Source organism: Xiphias gladius, chromosome 15, assembly GCF_016859285.1.
Source record: "Xiphias gladius isolate SHS-SW01 ecotype Sanya breed wild chromosome 15, ASM1685928v1, whole genome shotgun sequence".
Classification (NCBI taxonomy): Eukaryota; Metazoa; Chordata; class Actinopteri; order Istiophoriformes; family Xiphiidae; genus Xiphias; species Xiphias gladius.
This window is the reverse complement of record NC_053414.1, coordinates 29106072-29131070: the sequence shown is the minus strand read 5'-3', so window position 1 is coordinate 29131070 and position 24999 is coordinate 29106072. Positions and strand designations below refer to the sequence as shown.

General features: G+C 40.4%; 3 protein-coding genes across 5 annotated transcripts; 1 reads left to right on the top strand and 2 right to left on the bottom strand.

Annotated features, from left to right (window-relative positions):
• The first annotated feature begins 1406 nt into the window (after window positions 1-1406).
• anapc11 (APC11 anaphase promoting complex subunit 11 homolog (yeast)) lies at window positions 1407-5398 on the top strand. 3 transcript variants are annotated; one of them, XM_040145100.1, is made up of 3 exons: window positions 1407-1593; window positions 1718-1844; window positions 5136-5398. In XM_040145100.1, exons 2-3 carry the CDS (start codon window positions 1736-1738, stop codon window positions 5279-5281), a joined length of 255 nt encoding a protein of 84 aa, XP_040001034.1. In that variant the 5' UTR covers window positions 1407-1593; window positions 1718-1735; the 3' UTR covers window positions 5282-5398. The 3 variants fall into 3 exon arrangements, with proteins under 3 accessions (XP_040001034.1, XP_040001035.1, XP_040001036.1); XM_040145101.1 differs by having other exon boundaries at window positions 1703-1844; XM_040145102.1 differs by having other exon boundaries at window positions 1675-1844.
• A 1291-nt stretch (window positions 5399-6689) lies between these two features.
• Window positions 6690-9471, bottom strand: ppp1r27b (protein phosphatase 1, regulatory subunit 27b). Its single transcript, XM_040145117.1, has 3 exons — window positions 8426-9471; window positions 8167-8317; window positions 6690-7419 (listed from the first exon to the last, which is right to left on the bottom strand). Exons 1-3 carry the CDS (start codon window positions 8652-8654, stop codon window positions 7296-7298), a joined length of 504 nt encoding a protein of 167 aa, XP_040001051.1. The 5' UTR covers window positions 8655-9471; the 3' UTR covers window positions 6690-7295.
• A 1511-nt stretch (window positions 9472-10982) lies between these two features.
• On the bottom strand, window positions 10983-24779 carry p4hb (prolyl 4-hydroxylase, beta polypeptide). The gene is made up of 11 exons (XM_040146268.1): window positions 24438-24779; window positions 22485-22691; window positions 20924-21057; window positions 20373-20510; window positions 18244-18348; window positions 17981-18106; window positions 17586-17786; window positions 17198-17318; window positions 16166-16347; window positions 14737-14853; window positions 10983-12636 (listed from the first exon to the last, which is right to left on the bottom strand). The coding sequence occupies exons 1-11, from the start codon at window positions 24574-24576 to the stop codon at window positions 12565-12567; spliced, it is 1542 nt and encodes a 513-aa protein (XP_040002202.1). The 5' UTR covers window positions 24577-24779; the 3' UTR covers window positions 10983-12564.
• Window positions 24780-24999: the final 220 nt, after the last annotated feature.

The window sequence follows — 24999 nt, the reverse complement described above, 5'->3', positions numbered from 1 at the left end:
CCGCTTATCTGTTTCCTGTGTGTGACCTGCTGTCAGCAGGGTGGTTTTTCCTGCCTTACTGACTGCGTTGCTCATCTCGTCCAGGTAAGGTGATGTAACACTGTAGTTTCACAGAGAACGTGGGTTCATGACCACAACTTATTTTGTACATTCATCATCAGAGCTGCCCGAGCCAAGTAATATTTTTTTTTAACAGGCTTTGCATTTATATAATATTTTTCATATGGATAGTGCACTGACAAAGGATGTACTGCGTCTCCAAGCTTTGTGCCTTTCAGAGACCGCTGCAACACCGTGGAGACTGCACAGGTGAGGCACTCGTTCACCAAGTGTCGACAAAAGAACCGGAAGAAAGGGAGGAGCAAGGGCGTGAAGTGACAAGGTGAAATTCTAGATGGTCTCAATGTATTGTTTTTTTTCCCATATCTGATGCAATGATTATTTACAAGGAGGAATGATGGGGGCACTTTGACTCTGGTAGGACGATGAGTGTATGTGAGCAGAGGGGACCCATAGAAAACCTCTTGGACAGGCATCTAACTTCACTATGCGGGCACTTTTTTTTTTCTTCTTGCTTTCATATTATTAAAATTGATCACGGGAAACAAAGGAAATACTGTCTATTCCTTTTCATATTCAACAAAACTGGAAATCAGAATTCAAGAATGCAGGGAGAGATTGATGAATTTTTTTCATTACATTTTTTGTGAGAAGCTGCTGTTGCATTATGATCCTTGTAAGATTCACAGAATCTTTCAGTGTGATTGAATGGATATTTTGAATAGATGTCATTGATCGAGTTAATTGAGCTGAGCTGGGCTGAACTGAACTGAATTGTTTGTTATTCATTTGAACTGTACGGATGCGAGAGATGTACAGAGTTATTGAAATTAATTCATTTGAATTGAACTGATGTAGTGGATGTAGTTATTGAATTGAATGCAAAAGAGTGTAATCGAACTGAACTGGAATTATTTCAGTATTTATTTGTAAATAAATATTAAAGAAACTGAAGTCATGTATTTGAGTACCTGGGGGAATAGGCAGTATCTCATTTGAAATATAGAAGTATTTTGATTCTTTTTAGCACCAAAAATCTGTCTTTCTATATATTTTTAAAAGGGAGGGCCGATAAAACGGCTAAACAGTCCCCTGCAGAGGAAACTGCTGACCTGAGGATGCTGTTGGGAAAACCAGTGCCATTATAATATATTCAAAAACTTAATTTTTATGACTTTGATCAATAAGAGTCTTCATGTAAAGACATCACTCTCGTTATTGTTAACGAATTCTTTGACTACAGTAATAAATCTTTATACACAGCAGACAAAAGCAGCAATTATACACTCGCACTGAAAAAAACTATTTTGTCAGTTTACTCCACCGGCTGTTACCTCGACTGACAGAGGAGGGCAGCATTTCTCCTCCCAGCATGCACCCTGCCGGGCCGGAAGGAGATTTTCCCCGGGTCGCTGAAATAGTAGCAGCATGTCGTTGACCAACATCCAGCTGGACATAAAATGATTTCCAATTTGCAAAGACACATAAGTCAACTCATGTTGGATATCTGAAGGAGACTTCGGACGTGGCCCGGTAAGTTAGCTAACATTGGTGAAGAGTTAGAAGGCATAGAAAAGCTAGAACAGAAGTTATCCGTCGACTTTCGCTCACAAGCTAACGCTAGCTGCTCTGCTTCGTACGGGCGTGTGCTGTTGAGGGTCTGGTCTGCTCCAGGATGAAGGTAAAGATCCGACAGTGGAACGGAGTGGCCTCCTGGCTGTGGGTGGCCAATGATGAAAACTGTGGGATATGCCGGATGCCCTTCAATGGCTGCTGTCCAGACTGTGAGTAACCAAGCCAGCGCCGACATCCATGGGTTGTGGGTTCACATGCGAAAGACGTCAGCTGTCAGGGGCTGTTCAACATGGTAGGAAGAATATCAACATTAGAAGAGTACACATGTAACTTAAAAAATGTGCAGTATCCGTAACACAGAAGCATAATTTGGCCTCAAGATATCACAGGTGAATCATAACATCACAACATTGCTTATGTTTATTCACCGATTTACTCTAACTAGTGCAGTGCCCTTTCAAAAGGTGCTTGTTATCTCATTAATAGTTCAATATTTTATTCAACCGTTTAATCATCATCTAATGTCCACATCACTGCTGTGTTGTGATATTAATAATAATAATAATAATAATAATGGACCCTATTTGTCAGATACCTGATCAGAAAATACTGGACCACAAGTTCAAAAGGACTGCTGTGACACATACACTTACATACCTGTTTATTAAGTACACCTAGAAAGAACTAATGCAGTATAATACAACAGGCCTGCAATAAATCCTCCCTTCATGAGTATTATAATGTTCAGTATTTATTGAATCTGTTTGAAAGAGGTGTTGATTTATTTTAATGGTTGTTGTGGAGGCTGTACAGTCCTGGTGGAAATTATTGGCCGCCCTGAATTTTTATGTACATAATTTAGCATATCATCAGAAATAAATGCAAATGAACCAGTTTTGTACAATCAAAATATTTAATAAAATGTCCAAGGTTACTGAAAAACAAAACAAAAAAATGCTTTTGTATAATGAAATTAAACAAATACAGAAATAACATGTACGCTTGAAACAATTATAGGCGCCTTCTGATGAATTTAAATTAGTTCCTCAAACAAAATAAAAAAACAAATAAGACTCACTTGTGTTCATTTTCAGTGTTCACATGACCTGAATTAACAATGAATGATGAGATAAGAGAGCTGTCTGAGATAGTCAGAAATACTATTATCAAAAAGCATAATATATCCAAAGACTACAATGCAATCACCACAGATCTTGAGTCCCCTGTTTAGGCAGTTCATAATGCTATCAAGAAGTTGCACAGTCATAAAACTGTTGAGATGCTTCCAGGACGTGGTGCTAAGAAGAAACTCAATGAGAGACATCTGTGAAGGTTGATGCGGATTGTGGAAATGACACCATGCATGACGTCTAAAGAGCCTCAGGCTGACCGGGAGCAATCTGGAAGGTTCTATGGACAGATGAAACCAAAGTAGAGCTCTTTGGGAATGCAGTGCATCAGTTTGTTTATAGGTGACGAAATGAAGCCCATAAGGAAAAGAACACCCTACCTACAGTAAAACATGGTGGAGGTTCTATCATGCTGTGGGGCTGCTTTGTTGCCTCTTGTACTGGAGGCATTGAATGTATCAAAGGAATGATGAAATCAGAAGATTACCAAGGCATTTTAGAGCAATGAGTCCTGACCTAAATCCCAATGAAAACTTTTGGAGAGAGCTGAAATCTGCCATTGCAAAAAGAATTCCTGCAAACTTAAAAGAGCTTTAACACATAGCAATGGAAGAGTGGCAGAATCTACCAGCAGACGGGTGCAAGAAGCTTCTAGATGGCTACAAGAAACATTTAGAAGCTGTCAAAGGTTCTGCAACCAAAAATTAGTGAAGGGTGCCAATAATTTTGTCTGGGCTACATTTCATGTTTGTATCATTTAACTATTATTCAATTTCTGTTTTTATTTTGTTTTGTTCAGTAACCCTGGACATTTAAAAAAAAAAAAAAAGCTGATTATAAATACTGATTAATTTCCATTTATTTCTGATGATATTCTACATTCTGTACTTAAAATTCAGGGGTGCCAATTATTTCAACCAGGACTGTAAGTTGTGGAGCTGTTGAACTGTACAGGGTTATACTGATAGGTGTTCCCACTATTTTTTCCATCCTATTCATATGAACGAAGGTTGCTCAAATTTCCGTCGCTGTGTCATAAACAGACCGTTCTGAGTGACCATTCAGAGCAGTTGTACAGCTGTGATAAGCCATTTCCCATTTGCAGAGCTTGAGTCTCTCTCTAAAATGCTCCCATGCTGTAGACGATCCTGTGCGGGGCTTTGTAGCTTCTGCTTGTTTTCCAGGGGAATCCATTTCAAAATATATTGGTCATTAATAAATAATGCTGTTAAACAGTAACAAATTCTCATCAATTTTATGCAGTGGTCATCTCCTCAAAGGTTTTATAAACAGCAGTGAAGAGAAAAGGACAATAGTTTAAGATGTCAGAATTGAAATGAAATGATAAAAATAAATAAAAACAACTTTTAGAAACTTGAATTATATTTATTGAACATGCAGTATAAGTGTAAATACACTGTAGGTAATGAAGTCTGGAACCCCATTTAACCCTTAAGTGGGGTTCTAGACTTCATTATCCATATACTGTTTATCAATATCCAGTTTGTAGGCAAATGATGACTGTGGCTGTACTCCCAAATAGTTTCTGTTTTGTATCTACCACAAAGTTTGTTTCAGTCACTTGTAAGATTACAGTAATGATGTAAAACACGGCAAGCTACTGTAATATTGTAATGCTGATGTTAAACCATAATTTATGTAAACTCCTGTAACAGTAACTGCACATTATAACATTTTGACAGTAATCAAACAGAACGATGAGGTCAGGTTAAGTAAGTAGCACTTATGTTGCAATGCTACTGACCAGGGACATGGTAAAATAAAGAGAAATGTTAGGCTGGATTCTGTGGACTGAGCATGTGATTTAGGGTTTTGCATTGCTTTATATGTGAGGTAAGAATTTAGCATTTTGGCACTTTGAATAAAGAGAAAATTCTTGTGAAAACTGAGCCAAAGCAATGGTAAAATACCTATAATAACTCCAACAATTAGTTTTTCAGGGACTGTTGCACGTTTGAGGCTTTTCCATGGTTAAGCTTGTTTTTAGAAACAAAATATATCATCATCTTTGTATCGTTACTTACAGTCAGTCGGAAAAGCACCCACTAAATATAACTTGGAACAAAATTATGTCGTAATAGTAGGTGATGCAAATTCCTCTAAACATGAGCTATACACAGGTAATTTAATACATGATAAATAGTATATTTTCAATCCAGTTAATACATTGAACGGTAATTGCAAAACTGTAATGATGTAGTATTGAAGGCTTAATATTTATGGCCCAAATAGCCATTTCAATTCAGTAATGAGATATGATTTTTTTAAAGTAAAGTGAAATAACACACCTGAGACACACCACCACCCACTCTTTTTAGTATGAATTGTAATCTTAAACTTGTTTTGCAGGCAAAGTGCCTGGAGACGACTGCCCACTGGTCTGGGGTCAATGCTCCCATTGTTTCCACATGCATTGCATCTTGAAATGGCTGAACTCGCAGCAAGTCCAGCAGCAGTGCCCCATGTGCCGACAGGAGTGGAAGTTCAAAGAATGAACCTGCGGAGTTGGTGCTGCTGTACGCCTGCTGACACTCTCACAGAAGCCTGTTCATGTGTTTCATTTTTCTATCAGCTGTAAATAATGTTTTTGTACTTCTCCATCTGGTCATATGCAAAGGACATTTGGAATATATGGTATTCTGTTTAAAGATGTTGTATGTAAATAAAATAAAAAAAAAAAAAAACACCTGCACTGTATGCCTCGTGCTTTGCATGATGCATGTGAGGGACAGTGTGGTTGACTGCCTGATTACCCCAGAAGCCTCTGGTGCAGCGGTTTTGAAGCATATTACGTGAGTTTCAGTCTGCCACTGACTGACTCTGACTTTAATCCTTTTTGATGAGATTAACCAGCTTGTTTTGTGTTTCCAATAACGACTCTGAAGAGGCACATAATAGGTAGTTTAGCAGCTTTTTTAAATAGCAGGGTTTATTTGCCACTTGGGGATAGTGGAGCAAGCTTAAAACAAAGCACTGACATACAGTATTTTCACCTTAGAAAGTGACGATGTTAGAAAACAGTTGTCTACTTAATGATTCAGCAGACACGGATCACATTAGCATTCCTTTAGATTTTAGAGTGAAGTCCAATATTCACTCTCCTCTTAGTTCTGTTTTGGTCTCCAACTTGGGAAACTAAAAACTAGATTTTAGCTGTTAAATTCCTCACTGTGTTCATCAGTCAGTCACTAACTCTGCCTGCTGGTGCTGGAAAATGAGGTTAATGAGTGGGGGCAGAATTTTTTTTTTTTTGAAGTCTTCAAAAGGGGCTAAATGAAGGGGATCTGCAGAGCTGGGCCACATTTCTCTGTGGGTTTTACATGAGTGTCCAAATTCACATCTCACACACACACTCATTTCTTGCATTTTAACGTCAGAAAATTAGATTTTTACAGCTTTAATTTCCAAAGTCCTTCTCTGTCACATATTTGTTACACAATCCTAGTCACAAAACATAGCTGGTTCTGTTAAACATCACAAATTTGACAGTTTTGAGTTTTGTACCATATATTTGCTTTAGAGACCTTTTTGATAACTTTGAGTCTGTGAAGATGAAAAAACTAACACTTGCACTATTCAGTATTTGCTGAAACCACATTTTGACCATTGGTCATGATAACCCTGATTAAGGTTGTTGACTGAACGTGTTGGTTTATAAGTAAAGTAATTCCTAATACTAAGGTGCTTGAGATTTCATCTTTAAGATGCCCTTCCTTTCTAATGAACCTTGCTAGAAGGTGAAGTTGTGCCAGAACACTTGAGACTTTTACCTTGAGCACGACCAGAAGCTGAAAGTTATGCTCATTCAAATGTTCATTGCAGAACTTGATTAGTTTTGGTTTTCAAACTGTGCTGGGAAACGAAGGAAATGGTGGTCAAAGTGAGAGGTTCTGTCTAAAAAACTTTATTTAAAAAAAGAAAAGTATAAAAAGTCATATACAAACAAGTACAAATGAATACAGTTAATTAACTGAAACTTCTCAAGAGGCAAGAATAAACAAAAAACACGTCTGATCAACAGGAAACAAATGTGTAAATAAGGCATACAACCCAAGCCTGTTTGGTTTTTCTAATCGTAGCATACAGAGGAGGGCATGCTGTCAGAGAGGCACTAATGAGCTGAGCGGCAAGAACAGCTTCCGGTTTCACAACATTCAGAAGCCCTCTTAATTCCAGTGACATGCCAAATAAAATCAGCAACATAAAATCAAATGATTGACTCAGTTCACTGCAGTATAAAAGGCTTTGAAGCTCTTACAGGACACAGGAAATCTGTACGGCTGGAGATCAGAGGAGATCCCCTACCGTCCAACGTTCACTCCCTCAGGCAGCCAACCAGCTCTGTCAGCCCTCAATCCACCAGAAATCCACGGTCCTTGACCTCCTGACCTGAGGCGAGTCACAAAATCAGGAATCTGATGTGTCTTATTCTGTCCCATTACTGCAGAGCAGTCGGACAACTGGGAATTAGGTTTTAGACCGGTATGTGGCTTTAAAAGCCAAGTGTTTTCAGTCATTGACTGCCAGCCCGAAGAGCTCCAGTAGCTCCTTGTTGTCGGGGTCGATGAGGTCAGCCGGCCTCTCCCCGCAGTCATTCTCCAGCTCTGGATCAGCACCCAGTGAGAGAAGATAGCTGAAAGAAAACAATATAACCCTGCTTATTAAAAGGTGTCAGATCTTGCTGGTTTGCCACATTGGCATATTCAATGCGAGTTTCTGCCATACTTCAGTGGCAGGAAGGTCCTAGAGGTGCGAGAATGCAACAGATCCTCCAGCTTCTCTTACCTCTGAGGTATAGGAGAACTGTGCAGCCTGTGTGTGTGTGTGTGTGTGTGTTGGAATGTGCTTGCCAAAGTGTAAACATGTAATGCTAGCTGCTGCCAACTGGCTACATTTTGAGAAAAATAAGTGTCGCCAGCAGCAACACCTTTGTTTCCCAAAAGTATAGGCTTTCAAGTCCGTCTGTGGCTTTTGAGAGGAAAAGTAACATTCTTTTTCATCCAAATGGAAAGTTGAAATTATGAGCAATAAAACATACCGTTGCTCAACTGAAGACACTCAGGTGTTTTTCTTCTATAGCCTTACCTGGTCTGGAATGACCAGTAGTTTTTGGTTGCTAAATGTTAGCTGTTACAAACTTTAGCTCTATTATAGATATTGCTCTATGATGAACATTACTAAGCCACTTTGCTGACTCTATGACTCTTCCGTACTTTTGCTACTGTTGCACCATGTTTTACTGTTATCCCATAATTGTCACTTCTGGCAGCAATGGCTACTGTTCAACAAACTTACACAGTCTCCCTCTAAACCGAAATAGAGCTTTGATTGTCCAGTGATCTTTTCTTTGTTTGATATAAAAAAAAGACTAGATGCTCACCGTGCAATGTGTGGGAAACTGTCGCTGCAGGCCATGTGCAGTGGGGTCCATCCCTCCTCGTCTCTCTGGTGGATATCTGCTCCGTAGTGGACCAGTAGCTTCACACACTCCAGGTTCCCAGACAGGACGGCCTCATGAATGGCGGCCATGCCTGCATATCGAGGGCAGCGAAAATGAGCTTAGCACAGGATAATGTTTGTGGTTTCATAAGCAAGACTGTTTCACAGATCAGGCTTATGCTATTGTTTCACGGGCTCACCAGAGTGGTAGATGGTGTCCAGGTTGACTCTCCTGGCTCGGATGAAACGTCCAATCCTCTCCAGCTCGCCGTGTCGTACATAGTCCTGGAAAACGATGTCATTGGGGAAGTGGACACTGCGGATGGGCTTCAGAGAAGCAGAGCTCTTGCAGCTGACTGGGACACCACAGTCCTTGGTGTAAGCCTTGATTCCCATGGTCTGGGACACGGGGCACTGATAGTATTTCATCCTACTCAGTTAGACTTCCCTTTGTTCTTGCAGAAAAACTGGCAAATTCCAGCAAAACCCCTACAACAATTAAATTGACTCCCTTCAAGCCCTAAAAGTCAGAGCAGATTCTCTTAAAAATATGAGAAGTCAGGTGTTGTCCTGCAGAAAGATCAGTCAGTTCTTCTCAGCGTGGCTCTCTAGACGTCCAGTGTCTCCTGTGTATCGACAGTGGAGCTGTTCCTCTGAAGGCCAGGCCTCCCTGTGGGTCTCTTTATACTCCCTACTGGACTATTTTAAGACGTGACACCTCATAGATCCAGTGGCGAGATTTAGAAGATGAGTAGCCCTCTGGTCAGGGCTCTCCCACTAACCTGTCACAAGCCTGTGATACAGCTCACGTTTCAAGACATGACAGCCAGTAACCTCTGCCTCTGTTATCAGCCCCACATACCCAGATGCCACCCACTTAAAGATAGTGGTGAATTCCCACCAGCTCAGAGGAAGGGGGGAGGCTGGTGGCTTCTAGTAAACACCAGACAGGATAAAAGTGGTTTACTGCTGGAGTGTGTCAGTGCCAACTGCAGGGGCATGGAGGGGTGAAGTGTGTAGGCTGTTGACCAGTAACTGCGCTGACATAAACAGTCAATTCAGGCTGCTGTCTTCATAATCACCGGACACACGAGGGGTAATGATCATTTCCAAATGACTGTGGTTTGCATCATCGTCTTTGTGACTACTGGGAAACTGATAATGCAACATTTAAAAAATGTATTTTTAAAAGCCAAACTGTCTGGTTCAGTCTTTTCAAATGTCAGAATTTGATGCTTTTCTCTGTTTTAAATAAGGTAAGGTGTATCTGTTTGGGTTTTGGATTTTTGTCAGACAAAAAAATTGAAGAAAGGAATTTGAAGACATCACCTTGGGCTCTGGGAAATTTTGATGGTAGTTTTTAACTAGTCTGCAGGTTGGTTGGTCCACCACTATGCATAACCTGGACATATCCCATCCATGGTCCCCAGACAGTGAATCCTAATGACTTTGGTAATCCCACGACTTTACCTCATTTGCCTGAAATTCATATTTGTGTTTTTGAATCAAGATCAAGATTTACTTTATTGTCCCTTGGGGAAATTTGTCTTTGACTCAGAGTTACTGCCACACAGAACCTCAATTGTCAGACTTACACGGCTCCACACGTATTGGACAGATTGTTGTTAAATTTGGTACAGACATGTTCCCCACAGGACAAAATATAATAATTGTGGTTATCAGGTGAAATTTTTTAATATTTCCAATACAGTGGTTTATGAATGAATACCTGCAAAGCTGATGCCATTCCCATCAGCCTCAGAGGTAATTTGTGTTTAGTGTTAAATTAGCTAATTACCATGCTCACATACTAAACAAATATGTCAATGGTAAACATTTTACCTGCTAAACATGTTAGCAATGTTGCTGTAAGCATATCAGCATGATGTGCGCATTTAGCTTAAAGCAATGCTGTGTTAATGTACAGCCTCACAGAGCTGATAGCATGGCTGTAGATTCTTGGTATGTTTTTTTGACATTTTATAGATAACTTATTATTTGTAAATGGTCTACCCATTAATTGATGGGAAAAAAATTGTTGGTTTAAGCCCCATTAAATAATAATCAATTAACTATAACAAAGTATTTGTAATCTCATGCCAGCGTTAACACCAAAGTCTAGGTAGTGCGGAGCCTCATGGTGGAAAATAAAATTAGTATTTCTAAAATCCTTGCTATAGCCCTGAATTTAGAACAAAAAAGACAAGAGTCTACAGCCATGCTAGCAGCTGTGTGAGGCTACAGCCTCCTTTAGCGTGGATGCCTAATGTACCTATGCTTAAGTATATTAGGCATGGGCCCTTGAGCTAATTGCTAACAGCACACACATGTTCAGTGACTTATGTTAACATGCTGATGTTTAGCCAGTATAAAGTTCACCATCTTCATTCTCTTTAGCTTGTTACCATGGTAACATTTGACAATTAGCAGTAAATACAAAATGCAGCTGAGATGGGTATGTCATGAGTTTTATGGGTATTTTGTCAGAATCTATTAGAAATGTATCAGTTGTTAGGGCATTTAACCAAAAACCAAGAAAGTCAACTGCGCAGTTGTTCAATTTGGCTTTTTTGACAATTTTCCCGACAATTCATGCACTGAATAATTACTGACAATTTGTTATCAAGATGTTCAGTAGTCTCCTACTATTGCTACAATTTCTGCATCCCATGCAGATTCTTGGTCCCTTTTTTTTTTTTTGAGTTATTCATTCTTATAAATGGTAATTAGCAATGGAAAAAAAAACTGAGGACAAACTTATTTTTATATGTTTATTGGCCACCATTTCACATTTTCCACACCAATTTGGATATGATGGAATGCTTTATTAATTTTTACCCAAATGCTGTACAGCTGTCAAACCCATCACCTTGCTCTACTCAAGCCTCTCTCTCTCTCTCACACACACACACACACACACACACACACACACACACACACACACACATTTTTTAAACCACTTACACATCACACTATACATTCACACTTACACATAATGCTGTGGCAACAAGGGTGTTGGGTAGAGCCAAAAGGGATGCAGGAGGTACAGTATGGGTGAGGGGTGGGGCTGTGCAACTGTTCCCTCCCCGACTCAGATATAATAGACACTTCTCTCAGACCAACCTGACCAGGAAAACTCTGCCAATCTCTGTCTGCTTTAGTAACCAAAATGAATCTCTGATTAGGCATGAATGCAGTGCGACCTATCAGAACTGGCTCCAAAAACCATCCCAGGCCTGAGAGTGTGTCCAAGGGCCAACTCTGCCCCAACAGGGCCAACTGGCTACAGCTGGGCACAATGGTACATTATTAAAAATGACAAATCCTAAATTATAAAAACAAAACAAAAACAAACAAACAAAACAAAAAAAAAAACCTCAGTGAAAGCAATTAAATAAAAGAGGATTTCCCCAAAAAGTTTGCTTTGTTCCTTTTAGAAAATAGTCAGTAGCCGTGCTGAAATAAGGGGACTGAACCAGGAAATTGTTTGGGAATGAAGGAAATGAAAACAAAGTAACCCCCCCGCCCACACCACAAGAGAGAAAATTATTGGTCTCAGCTACAGATGAGGGGCCCTTTGTGCCACACTGGACAAGCTCTGTGGGGTGCATTTTAGTGAAGACATTACAAAATAAAAAACATCTATAGGATGGCCCCTTGTCCCCTGAGAGTTCAGTCCTTACAACACCACCACACAAAACTCTGGTCCTCTGGATCTCTATCCGAGGGAAAAGAACACTGGCACCCCCCTTACCTACAAATACAGGTTTCAACACTCATTTAGCTCATACCCACACTGAACAATGGTAAGGTGTTTTTTTTTGTTTTTGTTTTTTTTTGTTGTTTTTGTTGTTTGTTTTTTTTTAAAGAGCAGGGGAGCAAATTCATCAGGAAAGACAAACATTTTGAAAACCGGACCTCAATGCCATGTTTACATTTGGTTTAAAATATACAAGGCAAAGAGCTGATGTGGAGCTTTGTAGCAAAGGCATTGAGGTCTCCCATAGAGGTGTTGCGCTGTTCCACAGAGTCCCCCCTGGTGGGACAAGACCAGTCTGGCCAGAAGTTGCGAGGCTGGAGATGTGGCTGGCAAAAAAAAAAAAAAAAAAAGGCCCTGCCACACCACTAATAGACTGACTGACTAACTAACTGGCGAGCTGGCTAACAGGCCGGCTGGCTGACTGACTGACTGACTGACTGACCGAGAGGCAGTTAAAGGGGAAGTATTAATGTTCACAGGACAGGGAAGGTCCACAAGGAAGTGAAGGTAGTGATGGTGACTGGTTGGAAGGGTTGGGGCGGGACTCCTCTCCTCTCTCTTTCTCTCCTCTGCCAGCTCTTACAACTCATCGTGCCCGTCGTCATCACCTCCGTCCTCGCCGTCAGAGTCCTCATCCACATCATCCAAATCCTGGAGAGGGGAGAGGAGAGGGTCGCTGATTACTACAAAATCTCAAATCCTCCAGGCATGTCTAGTTGCAAAATAAATAAATAAAAATTATAAACTAGACCTGCAAGCTGCACATGAAGTTTTAATGATAAAATATGAACTGTCACAAGCATTTTCAGACATAGCCGATGTTGAGGAAACATGAGGCATCAATACAGGCTGAATTACAACAACAGTGCATATTCCAAAGGTTTTATTGTGTAAGTTCAAGACTATTACTTTCATCTCAAGATTATGAAAATGTGAGTGAAAAATATGTATCTAACAAAAATCCAATCATCATAGGTTGTAACAAACATCTATCTCAAAACAACATCTACACAAATCTAATCATTGTCACTCAGCAGAATGTTTAAATCAGCACTGTGTCACAACCACAACTCAGCATATAGATGACATCTTGGTTTTGCATAGCCGTTGCTTCATGTCAAGTCTGGACAGGTGGGGTGCGGAGATGTGCCAGATACAGGTAGACACTAATGTTGACTGCTGCATTGCACGTGCAGCTTTTATTTGGAGGCTAAGGTCTCCAGACAAAGCCCAGTAAACAGCTATGACAGCTGCAGGAGGCATTAGCGTACAACAGTCAGATTTGCTGCAATTAGACTTCTGGGAAGGGAGCATGGTGGCACAGTAAAGAGGATCCCCACCAATGTGCACTGAATGCAGCAGTCGTAGCGCACGGGTATGGGAAAGCTTGTCAAGTCCAAAATGCATCCTCTGCATCTTTGACCGAGAAATGGAGGCAGGTTTCTCTGACAGATTGGTCAATGTCATTTTCACCAATAAAGATGCTAGCTGAAGATATTTATTGCACATTTTCCAGAAAAATCATGTAAATTTCTTCGCCAAGTGGGTCAGTTCTAAGGTTACAACCTAAAATCCTCAGAGGATCAGGTCCCGAAAACCTATTTTGAGTAGCTTCAGACATGAAGCCAAATATGCCTGCAAAAGTTCTAGAGTTTCAATGGGAGAGATATGCACGCCTTTATGAGCTTTTGACTCTCAGTTTTATGTTAAGACTCAACTCCAAAATTAATCTCAAAATAAAAAATAAATAAAAAATAAAAAAAGAGTGAACATTAGACCATATTTCAGTGCATAAACTTTACTTTCAAGGAAAATGTGGATTTCTACTAGGGATGTGCATGAATAGACGACTAAATGATTAAACGTTGCTCCCCTCGCTAATCAGCACCAGAAATACTGGTCGGTTAAACCAATTTTTAATATTTTATTACTGTATAATGCCAGTTAACTTTTGCATCTAAGATGTTACGCAGCTACCTGCCACTATCTGGCAAACGACAGCCCTAGTGTTCCTGATGTTGTAAAAAAGCAAGGTGGAAAGTGGGACAGAAGACATCTCGTAAAATCAGCGGTTTGGCAGTATTTTGATCTACAAAATGAAAATAAGCTTGTCTGTAGACTTTGTCAGAATAAACTGGCATATAACCGCTTGACCAGAGCAGTGCGTAACCACATTAGGCAAAGGCATGTGGACTTAACCTGCAAGGAAAGAATGCTGCTAAGGCTAGCACTGCTAACATTAGCCACACTAGGCAAACCAATATGACATGAAGTGTTTCCCATTAATACCTAGACTGTTGCGGCTCACCAGTCTAATTTGTCCCGCCACAGTTTCATAACAAGTGAAAATATTTCCACACTTCTCATACTAACACAACAGATCTCTAATGTAATGTTTTGCGCCGTTGCTTCATTGTATAAGGTGTGCGCATCGCATTCATTTGCTCAGCCCCTCCCTCCTTGTGGCTCGTCTCCCAAAGAAAATGTGCAGGAAGCCAATAAATCAAGATGATCTGAGCAGCTGATCAACAGTCTAGTTACAGTCAACAAAGATCAGACAGACTCAGCAAAGAGTCAACAGGTCAGACATTTGAGTGTAATGTTTTTTTTCCTCTGAGCTAGGTAGTAATGAAGAGACAGCACAGCTAACTGGACTAAGTAGAAAATAGGTTCTAATAAGCCTATAGCTATGCTTTAATTTAACTGCTTCCTAAAATGTGATTAGATGTGTCTCAGTTGAGATGATCTTACCTCTGCATCCAGATCGTCGTCGTCATCGTCTCCTGCAGGGGCACCACCCTCCTTACCACCACTCTCTAGGAACTTGGTAAAGCCTTCCAGTGTTCGCTCCCCATTGTAGTCAATCACCTGTTGATCCGACATTATTACTGATAAATGAACAAGATATACACCTCAAAAAAAGTCTATAAAATCCACAATTACTTGTGTTTCATTGCACAAACAAAAATATCACTGAGGCTTTGACACCTGAGTGTGCCATTTGAAGGCAGCCAATAAACCTTGGCACTTCAAATTGTGCCAATAGGTTGTCCAGGGATGATCTATAAGCGGTGACACAGAAACAACTAAGTGGGATGATAAAATAAGGTTGCACATGAAAAGGGCAATCAAAGGAAAACTGCAAAGCACCCAATTTAATTTTCAGTACCATAATCTGTCCATGACGACCTATCACACAGCATCTCACGGCTGCTACTGTAGCTCCATCCGCTCTTAGCCTTCTCCTTTGTCTTCTGCATGCTTCATCTAAGTAGGGTCATGGGCTAATCCTTAGATTTACTATGGGGTGGCCCCAGTATATACCATATATTTACAGCTGCTAGGCTGAAAGCCGGCATGGGAGTATCACTTCAATAACGGAGAGCTATGGAGAGAGGCAGGTGCAGGCTGAGCACAGAGTCTCAGAGTGAGTGAAATCATCAAGCAGGAATCTATAAGAACCAAACACCAACATAATTATGCAGAAACTTACAAGGCCAGCAAGCTCAGGTTTCTGCACATGGTTAACACTGCTAAACCAAGAGGCACTAATGATACTTTGGAAGACTCTATGGTAGTGATTTTGGATCCAAATAACCATGCAATCACTCACAACTGCAAAGGTATGCAATGAAAAAAAGGGCAAAGCCAATTTTTTTGGGAGGAGAGGAGATGGATGGATTATGAATCAGTCTACACAAGGGGTGATGTTTAAAAGAGAGAAGTGTGATCAAATTTTTCATTTCTCTGCTTACGGATCAAATTAGCGTCAAAAATCTGTAGCAATCACGCAATTTGATTCCAATTCTTGGTGTCATGATTCGATGATTGATTCAAAACAAATCCTGATTCAATAAAAACAAAGGATGCACCCAAACACTTGCCTGGTTTGAAGATGAACTACAAGATGACTCTAGTATAGGCATGCTGTACACTATACGGGTGCTGAACTATGGCCCATAGTTGTGTTCCATCAATGGGTATTATATAACATTATTGCAAAAATTTATTTGGCATTTGTGAATCATAAACGGCAAGAATCTTGATTCTTATGTGGATACATTTTTTTTCCCCACTCACCCCTAGATCAAATGTAACAATAAGAACATGGTTTCTAGAAAGTCACCAAGACCTAAAGAAAGTAAAATTGTAAACAAATACTCAGTAATGGGGCCCTCACCTTGTGGTCTTCTCCTGCAGGGAAGAACTTAAGAGTAGGAAAGCTGTGGACTTTCACGGCCTCGATCTCATTGGCTGTGGAGTCCATCTTTGCCACAATGGTGTCAGCACTGTCCTTATACTTCTCTCCCAGCTTCTCCCAGATGGGAGCCAGCTGTTTGCAGTGTCCACACCAAGGTGCATCTAAATACCACAATAAACCCCAGCAGTTTAGTGATGAATTATTACTGCAAAATATACAACACATTTTCATTGGCTTTAGCCAATTTAGATATTGATCAGTGAACACATTTAACTCACTTAGGGGCAATATCGTTTCAGCAGAAACATTTCTTAGCTTATTTGTGCATATTATTTATTTAGCTGCATAAACGTTCTTCCCTATACACTTCATAGCTGGAAGCCGGCAAAGACACTGACCATGTCACATGCAGCTTAAGTTTCATGGCCTTGCTCCCCTTTGACTGGCTACGACCCCCCCCCCACCTGTCAGGGAATAATTGCCTTCCCCTATGTGCATGACTGGCCATAAGCTGTATTTAACAACCAGCGATGGAAAATTCCTCCAAATATAGTTCAAATTTGGATGCAGATTGCTATAAAAAACAATCCGGCAGCTATATTTAACCAGATCTTTTCAACATCAGTGTCTGGTAACAAATTAATTTGCAGGGAGTGGGGCAGAGAAGGTATGAGTGAAGTCTTAGCATCAGCTCTTTGGTATTTGAAAAGGGCTTAGCACAGGCAAAATAAGGAAGGGTAAGATTCAAGTTTCAGACACTGCAGCTAGAGGCTTTGCCAAATCTTCCACCTATGAGCAACTGAGTTTTGACTGCCTGAAGTTACCCCTTTAACATGTGAGCCCCTTTGCCATCTCAACTCAAAGATTGCTGATTATTGTGTTTTAATGCTTGTCAAATGGACATTTGTACTGGCTCTCTGGTCATAAGGAAGGGGGGGGAGAGAGACAAACGAACAAAAAAAAACAAACAAACAAAAAAACTGTAAATGTGATAAAGACAGAGGCTCTTACAGAATTCCACAAAGACATTCTTAGCGGGATCGAAGGCGACCTCCTCGAAGTTCTTGCCAACCAAAACTTTGACTGGGTTTTTGTCCCAGTCTTCGGGGATGTCCTGGCTCATGAGATGGGGCTGTAAAAGAAAACACAGACAGACCATGGCATTAACAGGATTAAGAATTCAAGTTAATTACTCGTGGCTGTCCAAATGCATTAAAAACCTCACACTCAAGCAGTTGTGCATGCAACTGTCCTCAATATGTATGTGTATGTGTGTTTGTGTTCAGAAATGCAAATTAAAATTCAAAATCAACAGTAATCAAATCGTAAGCACCATCATGAATGTGTGTATCTATAGTTTAAATACGCATAACTAACCTCTCCTCTTTCTCTCTCTCACCTTGAGTTTGCCCTCAGTGAACAGTGTGCAGAATTCTATGATGTTCTCTGCTGTGATGGAGTCGCTCTCTGGCCTGTACTTGGTCATCTCATCCTCCAGGGTGATCAGGCGGATAGCTGGACACTCCTCTTTCTTCAGACCAAAGAACTCCAAGATGCGCTGGTTGTCATCCACATCGCTGTCAATGAAAATGAACAGGATCTGGACAGGGGGAGATGGAAGAGGTCAATATTTGGTTTTGTCTTAACAGGTTACTGAATATATCCTGGCTGAGCAAATCTTTAGATTTAACAAAGTTTGTGTAATGTTTACAGAATGCACAGCAATTATATTTGACAGTTTGAGGACGAGAGCGTTTTGACAAACCAGCATGTCTTTTCAGAGAGATCACCTACCCGGCCCTTGAATCCCTCCGCAGCTTTCTTAAACTGGTCCATTTTGTCTTGAAAGTCTGAAGCAGCTTTGGGCAGAAACATGAGGATGTGGGACTTGATTTCTCCACCAAAGATTTTAGGGGCAGTCTGCAGAAGACAAACACACAAATTTGACATGTGGGTATCACACTTGGAGTTGCACTGCTTGTTATTTTGGACACTACTGTGGAGTGGTTAAATGAAACATATATGGTCACATTGATGTGCATGGCTCCAGTCATTACCTGCTCAGTGAACTCAATGACCAGAGGCAGCTGGTTGGCCTTGACAAAAGCCAGGAGTTTTTCTTTGGTCAGCTCTCCATCAAAGGTATTACGACCCTCATCAAACTGTAAAGGAAACATGTAATCATTTAGATATAAATATTATCCACCCATCTAGTCTGCCTGTTGATACCAAACACAGATTTACCAGACAACCCACTTTAAAATCCCTTGGCAAACCCCAGCAAACGAAGGAACCAGAGGACCAAACTGACTTCTATTGGATGTTAAGAATAGCATTGGTACAGCTGTGCCAAGCAGCCTTTACAGACACACATTACGAGAAAGGGCATTTGGCCAGCGGCATGCTGCCAGCCTTGTGGGCACTGACTGAGGCTATGAATATTAAGCTCTCAACCCCCACTGCAATAAACAAGTGAAAAACCCCAGCTGTATATTAGAACTGAGCCCCTCTTTTTGGAGGGCTGACTTAACTGTAGGCTACAAGCCCACAGGTCAGTAGTGTTTGTCAGGGTAAAGTTACCAACAGAGATCAGAGGCCAGACAATGGCTGTGGGAGCACTGAGCCTTGGTCCATGTGCCAGAATGAAAGATCATCCATAAATGAAAGGACTGAGGGCAGAAACAGACTGAGATATTTAATGTTGTTTCTTGCTGTAGGAACTGGGGCTGCTGGAAATTATGATTTCATTACTGATCTACTGCACACTGCAAAATGTTAAAAATAATGACACCAATCACAAAGTACCAGAACAAAAAATAAGGCACGGTGGTTAAACATTAACTAGGGCCAGAATTCATTTATTTCATTATTTAATGATTATTTCATTATCAGTTAATCTGCCGATTATTTTGTCGATTAGTCCATTAATTGTTTAGTCTATAAAATGTCAGAAAATAATAAGTCCATCAACTAATCGTTGCAGATTTGAAGTGAATCAAAACTGAATAAAACAGTACATACCATTTATACAAGCAATTTGCATGAAACAATTAGCAAAAGATGGCAATTGGACTATAATTATATAGCATCTTAGAACAATGCCTGGCATACACCCACACACAGACACATTTAGTGTGTTGCTAGGGACTGAATCACCAGGGGGGGGGGGTAATTGTATGTTTAACTTAAAAATATACCTGCATTTGAAAATATGCTTCTTTTTCATTCATGTGCCTCATTGTCAGGATTAAGCATTTCACCATTTTTAAAATAACAAAACTTAAATAACAAGAAAGGGACATGCAACAAGAATCCTTTTTGCTGAACTGATTCTGAGCTGAGCAACCATCACACAATCTTCTACATTTCTATAGGTTGTAGGATAAAGGACTATGTGAAGTTGTAAAATGATGCTGTGGTACATCTTCCTGGATTTCAAGAGTTAAATTCAAACACCCTCACATTACTGGGTTGCTTAATTTTTATTGACAGACACTCTGGACCTTGAACCAATTTGACAAATCTACACACTGACTGAGATGCTGTTCTGCTGATAAAACAATGATCTCTGACCTATTCTGCAAGGGATGTTAGTAGTAAATAACTGACAAATCCTAGAGCTCATGTAGGTTTCAATGACCTACAAGGGGAGGAAAGAATGAAAAACCATCCATTTGGACTTTAAGGAAGGCATTCAGCTGCCATCCATTCATCTTCTATTCATGGCCAGTGGGGCTACTTGAAAGACGGACCATCACCAAATACAGCTCTTTACCATTCATCAACATGAGCTCAACATGTTGAGATCATTCACTGGGTAGGTCGAGCATCGGGCCTGAAAGCAGACGCACCTCTTAAACGTTAAAAAGGACCTCAGACAGGCCAAGATTAGCAACGGAGATGTGATACTGTGAGGTCGACAGCATCCCATTACCAAAGGTGTAGATCAAAAACACTGTGGTGTCTTCAGCAACTTGGACTGTCAACACTTACACATGTGAGTGAGTGTTTCACAAGCTGATGTAAGGCCACAGAGATACAGAGAGAGAGAGATACACAGAGATGCATATATATTTATATAAAACCACTCAAAATAATGATGCTTCAACCACACTTTGTGTCACTATGATTTCTAAATTAGTTATTTATAAATAGTGAAGAAATAAACTTAAGAACTTGAAGTCACCTTCTTGAAGAGGACAACACTGTCCTTGGACACCTCAAACTTGGAGTAAACAGCATCGTCGGAGGTCACGGCAAAGGGAATGTCGTCTATGGCTTCAGCTGCTTTTTCGTAGGCCTTGGCACCGGCAGATTCAGCATCCTACAGACACATGAGAACTTTCCTTAAGATGAAGCACAGTGCAAATAATCCCCAGACTCTAAAACTTCCTTTAAAAACATTTAACCTGCAGTATGGCTCTTTAGATGCTTAAAAAGCAGCAAAGTTTATATTAAAATAATCAAGATACTGACTAGCCAAAATCTAAATATTGAACTTTTGAGATGATAAAGCATCACAGCTTGATGTTGGCAATGCAAAATGATAACTAAAGCGGAGGAATGTGGTTTTAATTTGAGATATGATACTGTTTACATATGGGAAAGTAACTATTACATTAACCATCCAAGAATCTGGCCAAGTAGTGTAAACAAAAGGGCGGAGCTTTTTACAAAAATTACTCTTATATAAATCTTAACTTGTTATATAGTTCAAACCTTGAGATAGAGTTGTACCTTAAAGAATCCGATGACGGCCACCTCATTGTCAGCGATCAGAGACTCAGCCTCTGTGACCCCAGCCAGTGTGGCGACGGCTGGGCCTGTGCGCTTTTTCAGCCAGCTGACGATATCATCTGCCTGCCTGCCAGCTGCAACAAAATAACTCAAGTAAATCTGAATGCACAGACATCACAAGACTTGTCAAAAGCCACAAGTCAAACGCCTTTACCTGTGACTTGTTTATTTTTTTCCCCTTTTAATCATCAATTAAAAGCAGGATTTATTCCCTCACTTGTGGACGATAGGATTTTGTTTTTCAGTATTTGAACAGAGCCATAGTGAAGCCATCTTTACTCAGACAGACAGGGATACAGCAGACCTCAACTCAAATACTATAGTGCCTCAGGGGAGCAGATGTAGTGAATTTGCATTGCCTCTACTGTGGTCAAACTGAAGACGTGAAAGCACGGAAGACACCCTTCACAAATGTTCTGTTGTGAAAGTATAGGTAAATTTTTAAAAAAGTGAAAAAACAGACCACTTCTGCATTTTTAAAACTTCTGGGTAACAGCTCTAACAACTTCAGATGACAATACAGAATGCTGCTTGCTTGTTTTTGACTTTAAAATCCAAGCACCATGTTGTATAATGGAATTATTACGTCAACTTTGTGAAGTTGTAAAAAAATGTTTGCCTTTCTTTGGACTGACTGCAACTAAGACTGTTGCAATTAAACTGTAATTAAAGATAGACTTGACTGTCAGACTGACGCAACATTGGAGCAATTTCACTGAAAAACACATTTTGATGAAGTGATACAGCACATACTCTTGGCACAGTGCGTGGGAGACAGGAGAAAGGTGTTTCTAGAAGCTGGACTGAAGTCATTTCCATAAAAACATACATTGCAACTTACTCCCCTCTCCCTTTCTAAACTGAGCCGGCCTGGGCCAGCGGAGAAGAGGCGACGTGAAGAACTGCACATATCCCTACCCCGCTGGAAGGCCAGGCTCAGAGTCAGCATGAGAGGAACGTGCAGAGGAGGCCCAACCTACATTATGTCTCAGTCATGTTGCTGAAAGCTCATTGGCTGACTCACTGTTTCTGCTGCTGCACATATCATATTACACCACGAAGAAAGACGATGTCCCTGTGGCTGTCCGATCTGATTCTTTTTGCCATCTATATAGCATTTCTATATTACTAATGACCGAAGCTACTCATGATTACAAACATACAAAAAAACAAACAAACCTCCCATTCATCAAGAGGCTCTTGGTAAAGAAAAACTAATTTACAAGACAGAAAAAAAAAAAAAATTAAAAAATAAAAAAGACACTAAACATTTGTTTTCAACGGGCATATGACTAAATTAAAATCCAGAAAGTTATAGGATGTCATTTAGGAGAATAAAAACATCAAATCTGACTGAATATACCGACTATATCTGACTAAACAAAAACTATCACCTACAAGCAGCATTTGAATGGTGTTAATTTCCCACCACTGTTTCCATCTTCTAAGTCATTGATCTAATGCAAGCAGGTCTGTACCATCAAAACACATTAATGCTCACCAGAGTACTCTTTGGGTGACTCCTTCTCTCCACCTTTGAAGAACTTGATGGTGGGGTATCCCCGGACACCATACTCTTGTGCCAGTTCGGTCTCCTCGGTCGCGTCCACTTTAGCCAAGCGGATCTCTGACCCTTCGTCCTTCAGCATGCCAGCAGCCTTGGCATACTCTGGAGCCAGGGCCTTGCAATGACCACACCATGGGGCATCTGAAGGGCACATGCAGAGGTTTGCATTGTTGTTGAGAAGCATACTAGATCGAGAGACTTGATAATATTATTGGAAAACAAAGCACGTATATGAAAAATATAAGCATGACAAATAAGGGGCTGCACACTAAGATATTACCATTATTGATTACTCAGAAATTTCAATCCTACTTTATGAGAGTGAAAGCCAATAACATTCATTCTATTATGGTATTTACTAAATAAATAAATACATAAATAAATAAAAGCAAGTCATTGCATTTGTGCTCCAGTAATCAGCCAATTATGTTATTTTTTGACAAATTACCAAAATGATAATTAGATTGTTGTCAAAACTGAATAAACTTTATGATTATTATCCAAGAGTAAAAACTAACACTTGACCAAAAATTTGTCCTGTTAATACAATGCAGACAAAGATAAATTTGAATGTTTCGGAGAAACTTCAAGTGAAGTTAGTGACCTTTTTTAAAAAAAAAGGATAGCTTGATCTTCAAGTGAGTTCCTTTAAAGGAAAATGAATACATATCGTTGTGGCTGGAGAAGACTTCCACAAAAATGTGAGAATTTAATTTCTGCTGTGGTTTTCCCATGTTAATTTGTAAGCCTTGGTGTCCAGTTGTAAATTCATAAGTCTGAATACAAATGCCTTAATCAGAAATGACGCATAAAAGTGAAGTGACCTGCATTGCATCACCTTTAATTCTTGACAAATAACAAAACTTCCTTGTTGCAGCCCGGTCAATATAAACGAACAGATGAACTTTTGTAAAGTACACGTCAACCTAGCTCCACATCCACAAAGAGATCCCGCCCGGCTAAGTAATACGTGGGACAAACAAAGTCTTCATCCCTCCCATCCTGAGCTCATTGGAGAGTCTCCCCCACGTCCATTTCTGACTGGTCCAAAGATTTGTCAGACAATATTGTGAGTCGGTCAACAATCTGACAAAAGTGAAGCGGGATGGGCCTGCAGGCTACGAAGAACTGGCTGATGAAAACTGCTCACATTAGGAGAAATAAGTTGCTAAAAAGACAATTACTGAATTAAAATTACAGTAAATAAAAAAGGTCCTGGCTGCACGGAAACTGAAACACACACTATGAAACCACAGCTGGCAAAATCGAAACTTAACTTTACTAATTCACCTACTATTTTAGCTAGCCTGTCTGGCATTAATAATTATGTTATTACTGCATTATTCGCACGGTAAAAGTGGTGAGGCACGCACTGCCGAATCTCTCAAAATGCAATGGGATGCACTGCTATTAGCTATATATACCACCCTGGCGCTGTAGATAAGTTAAAGCAAGAATATGGCTAAACAGAAGTTGTATTGCGTTTAACGTTAGCATTAAAACAAGGTGAGGGTTACTGTGTTGTGCCAAGTTTCGTATTTCGTAAGAATCAGTTTACACTTCGAGGTTTTTCGGTGCTAGCTAGTCAAATGTAATGGGAAACAGTCTGACAAAGAACACGATAAATAATCTCCCGTACATTTTTTTTTTTTTTTCTCAGTTTTAACAGCTAAGTAGCTGGTGAGCAACTTGGTGAATAGATTCACGCACGGATGCAAAACTGAGCAAGACATCAGTTAGCTAGTAGAAGCAGCAACTTGTCAGAAGTGTCAAAGTTTAATGCTAACACTGACCCAGGCTTAATTTAGCTAGCTAGCCGGGCACCCGGTGCGCCTCTTGAAGACTGCTAGCGTTAGCTGGCGAGATGTTGTAGCCAGTGGTACTTACAGAATTCAACCAGGATGTTGGGGTGAGCTTTGAGAGCCTCGTCGAAGTTACTTTTCTTCAGCACCAGGACATCTTCTTCCTCGGCAATCTCAGCCCTGCTGGCTACAGCCAGCGTGCAAAGGAGCAAAAACTTCAACATAGTTGCTGTCGAATATTCTTCCTGACAGAGACAAGAGCTGTAGACACGGTCGGCTACGGTTTAGCGGATAAATTGGCCTTATTTTTGGTTTTCTTCCTTCCTCAAGGTTGGGAGAGTAGCTGGTATTTTGTGTCTACCGCTACTAACGTGGCAATGCACGCAGAAACCGGAGGGGTCAGCCGTACTGCGCCTGCGCATTTATTAGGCCGAAAGCAGTTCGTGTTGAAATGTGACTGGACCGTGGCGGCCTGCACCTGGAAGTGAATGAGCGGCGCTCCCAGATCCCAGCTCCCTGCTGGCGTGTTTACACATCAGCCCTGAGCGGTAACACACAGAGATCAGGGACACAAGTATGGAAAACGTGATTTTTAAATGCGACCACCCTTTACACGGACACCATTATTCGTATCTAAACACAGTTTA

What these genes read in the sequence shown, in the direction of transcription:
- anapc11 (XM_040145100.1), top strand. Translation starts at nt 1,736, where the DNA reads ATGAAGGTAAAGATCCGACAGTGGAACGGAGTGGCCTCCTGGCTGTGG. An exon ending in CAATGGCTGCTGTCCAGACT is followed by an intron (nt 1,845 to 5,135) that starts GTGAGTAACCAA and finishes CTTGTTTTGCAG; the next exon opens with GCAAAGTGCCTGGAGACGAC.
- p4hb (XM_040146268.1), bottom strand. Translation starts at nt 24,576, where the DNA reads ATGTTGAAGTTTTTGCTCCTTTGCACGCTGGCTGTAGCCAGCAGGGCT. An exon ending in CAACATCCTGGTTGAATTCT is followed by an intron (nt 22,692 to 24,437) that starts GTAAGTACCACT and finishes TGTGCCCTTCAG; the next exon opens with ATGCCCCATGGTGTGGTCAT. An exon ending in GAATGTCTTTGTGGAATTCT is followed by an intron (nt 16,348 to 17,197) that starts GTAAGAGCCTCT and finishes TGTGGTATTTAG; the next exon opens with ATGCACCTTGGTGTGGACAC.
- ppp1r27b (XM_040145117.1), bottom strand. Translation starts at nt 8,654, where the DNA reads ATGAAATACTATCAGTGCCCCGTGTCCCAGACCATGGGAATCAAGGCT. An exon ending in GGACACCATCTACCACTCTG is followed by an intron (nt 8,318 to 8,425) that starts GTGAGCCCGTGA and finishes CTCGATATGCAG; the next exon opens with GCATGGCCGCCATTCATGAG. An exon ending in AGTTTCCCACACATTGCACG is followed by an intron (nt 7,420 to 8,166) that starts GTGAGCATCTAG and finishes GTTTTCTTTCAG; the next exon opens with CTATCTTCTCTCACTGGGTG.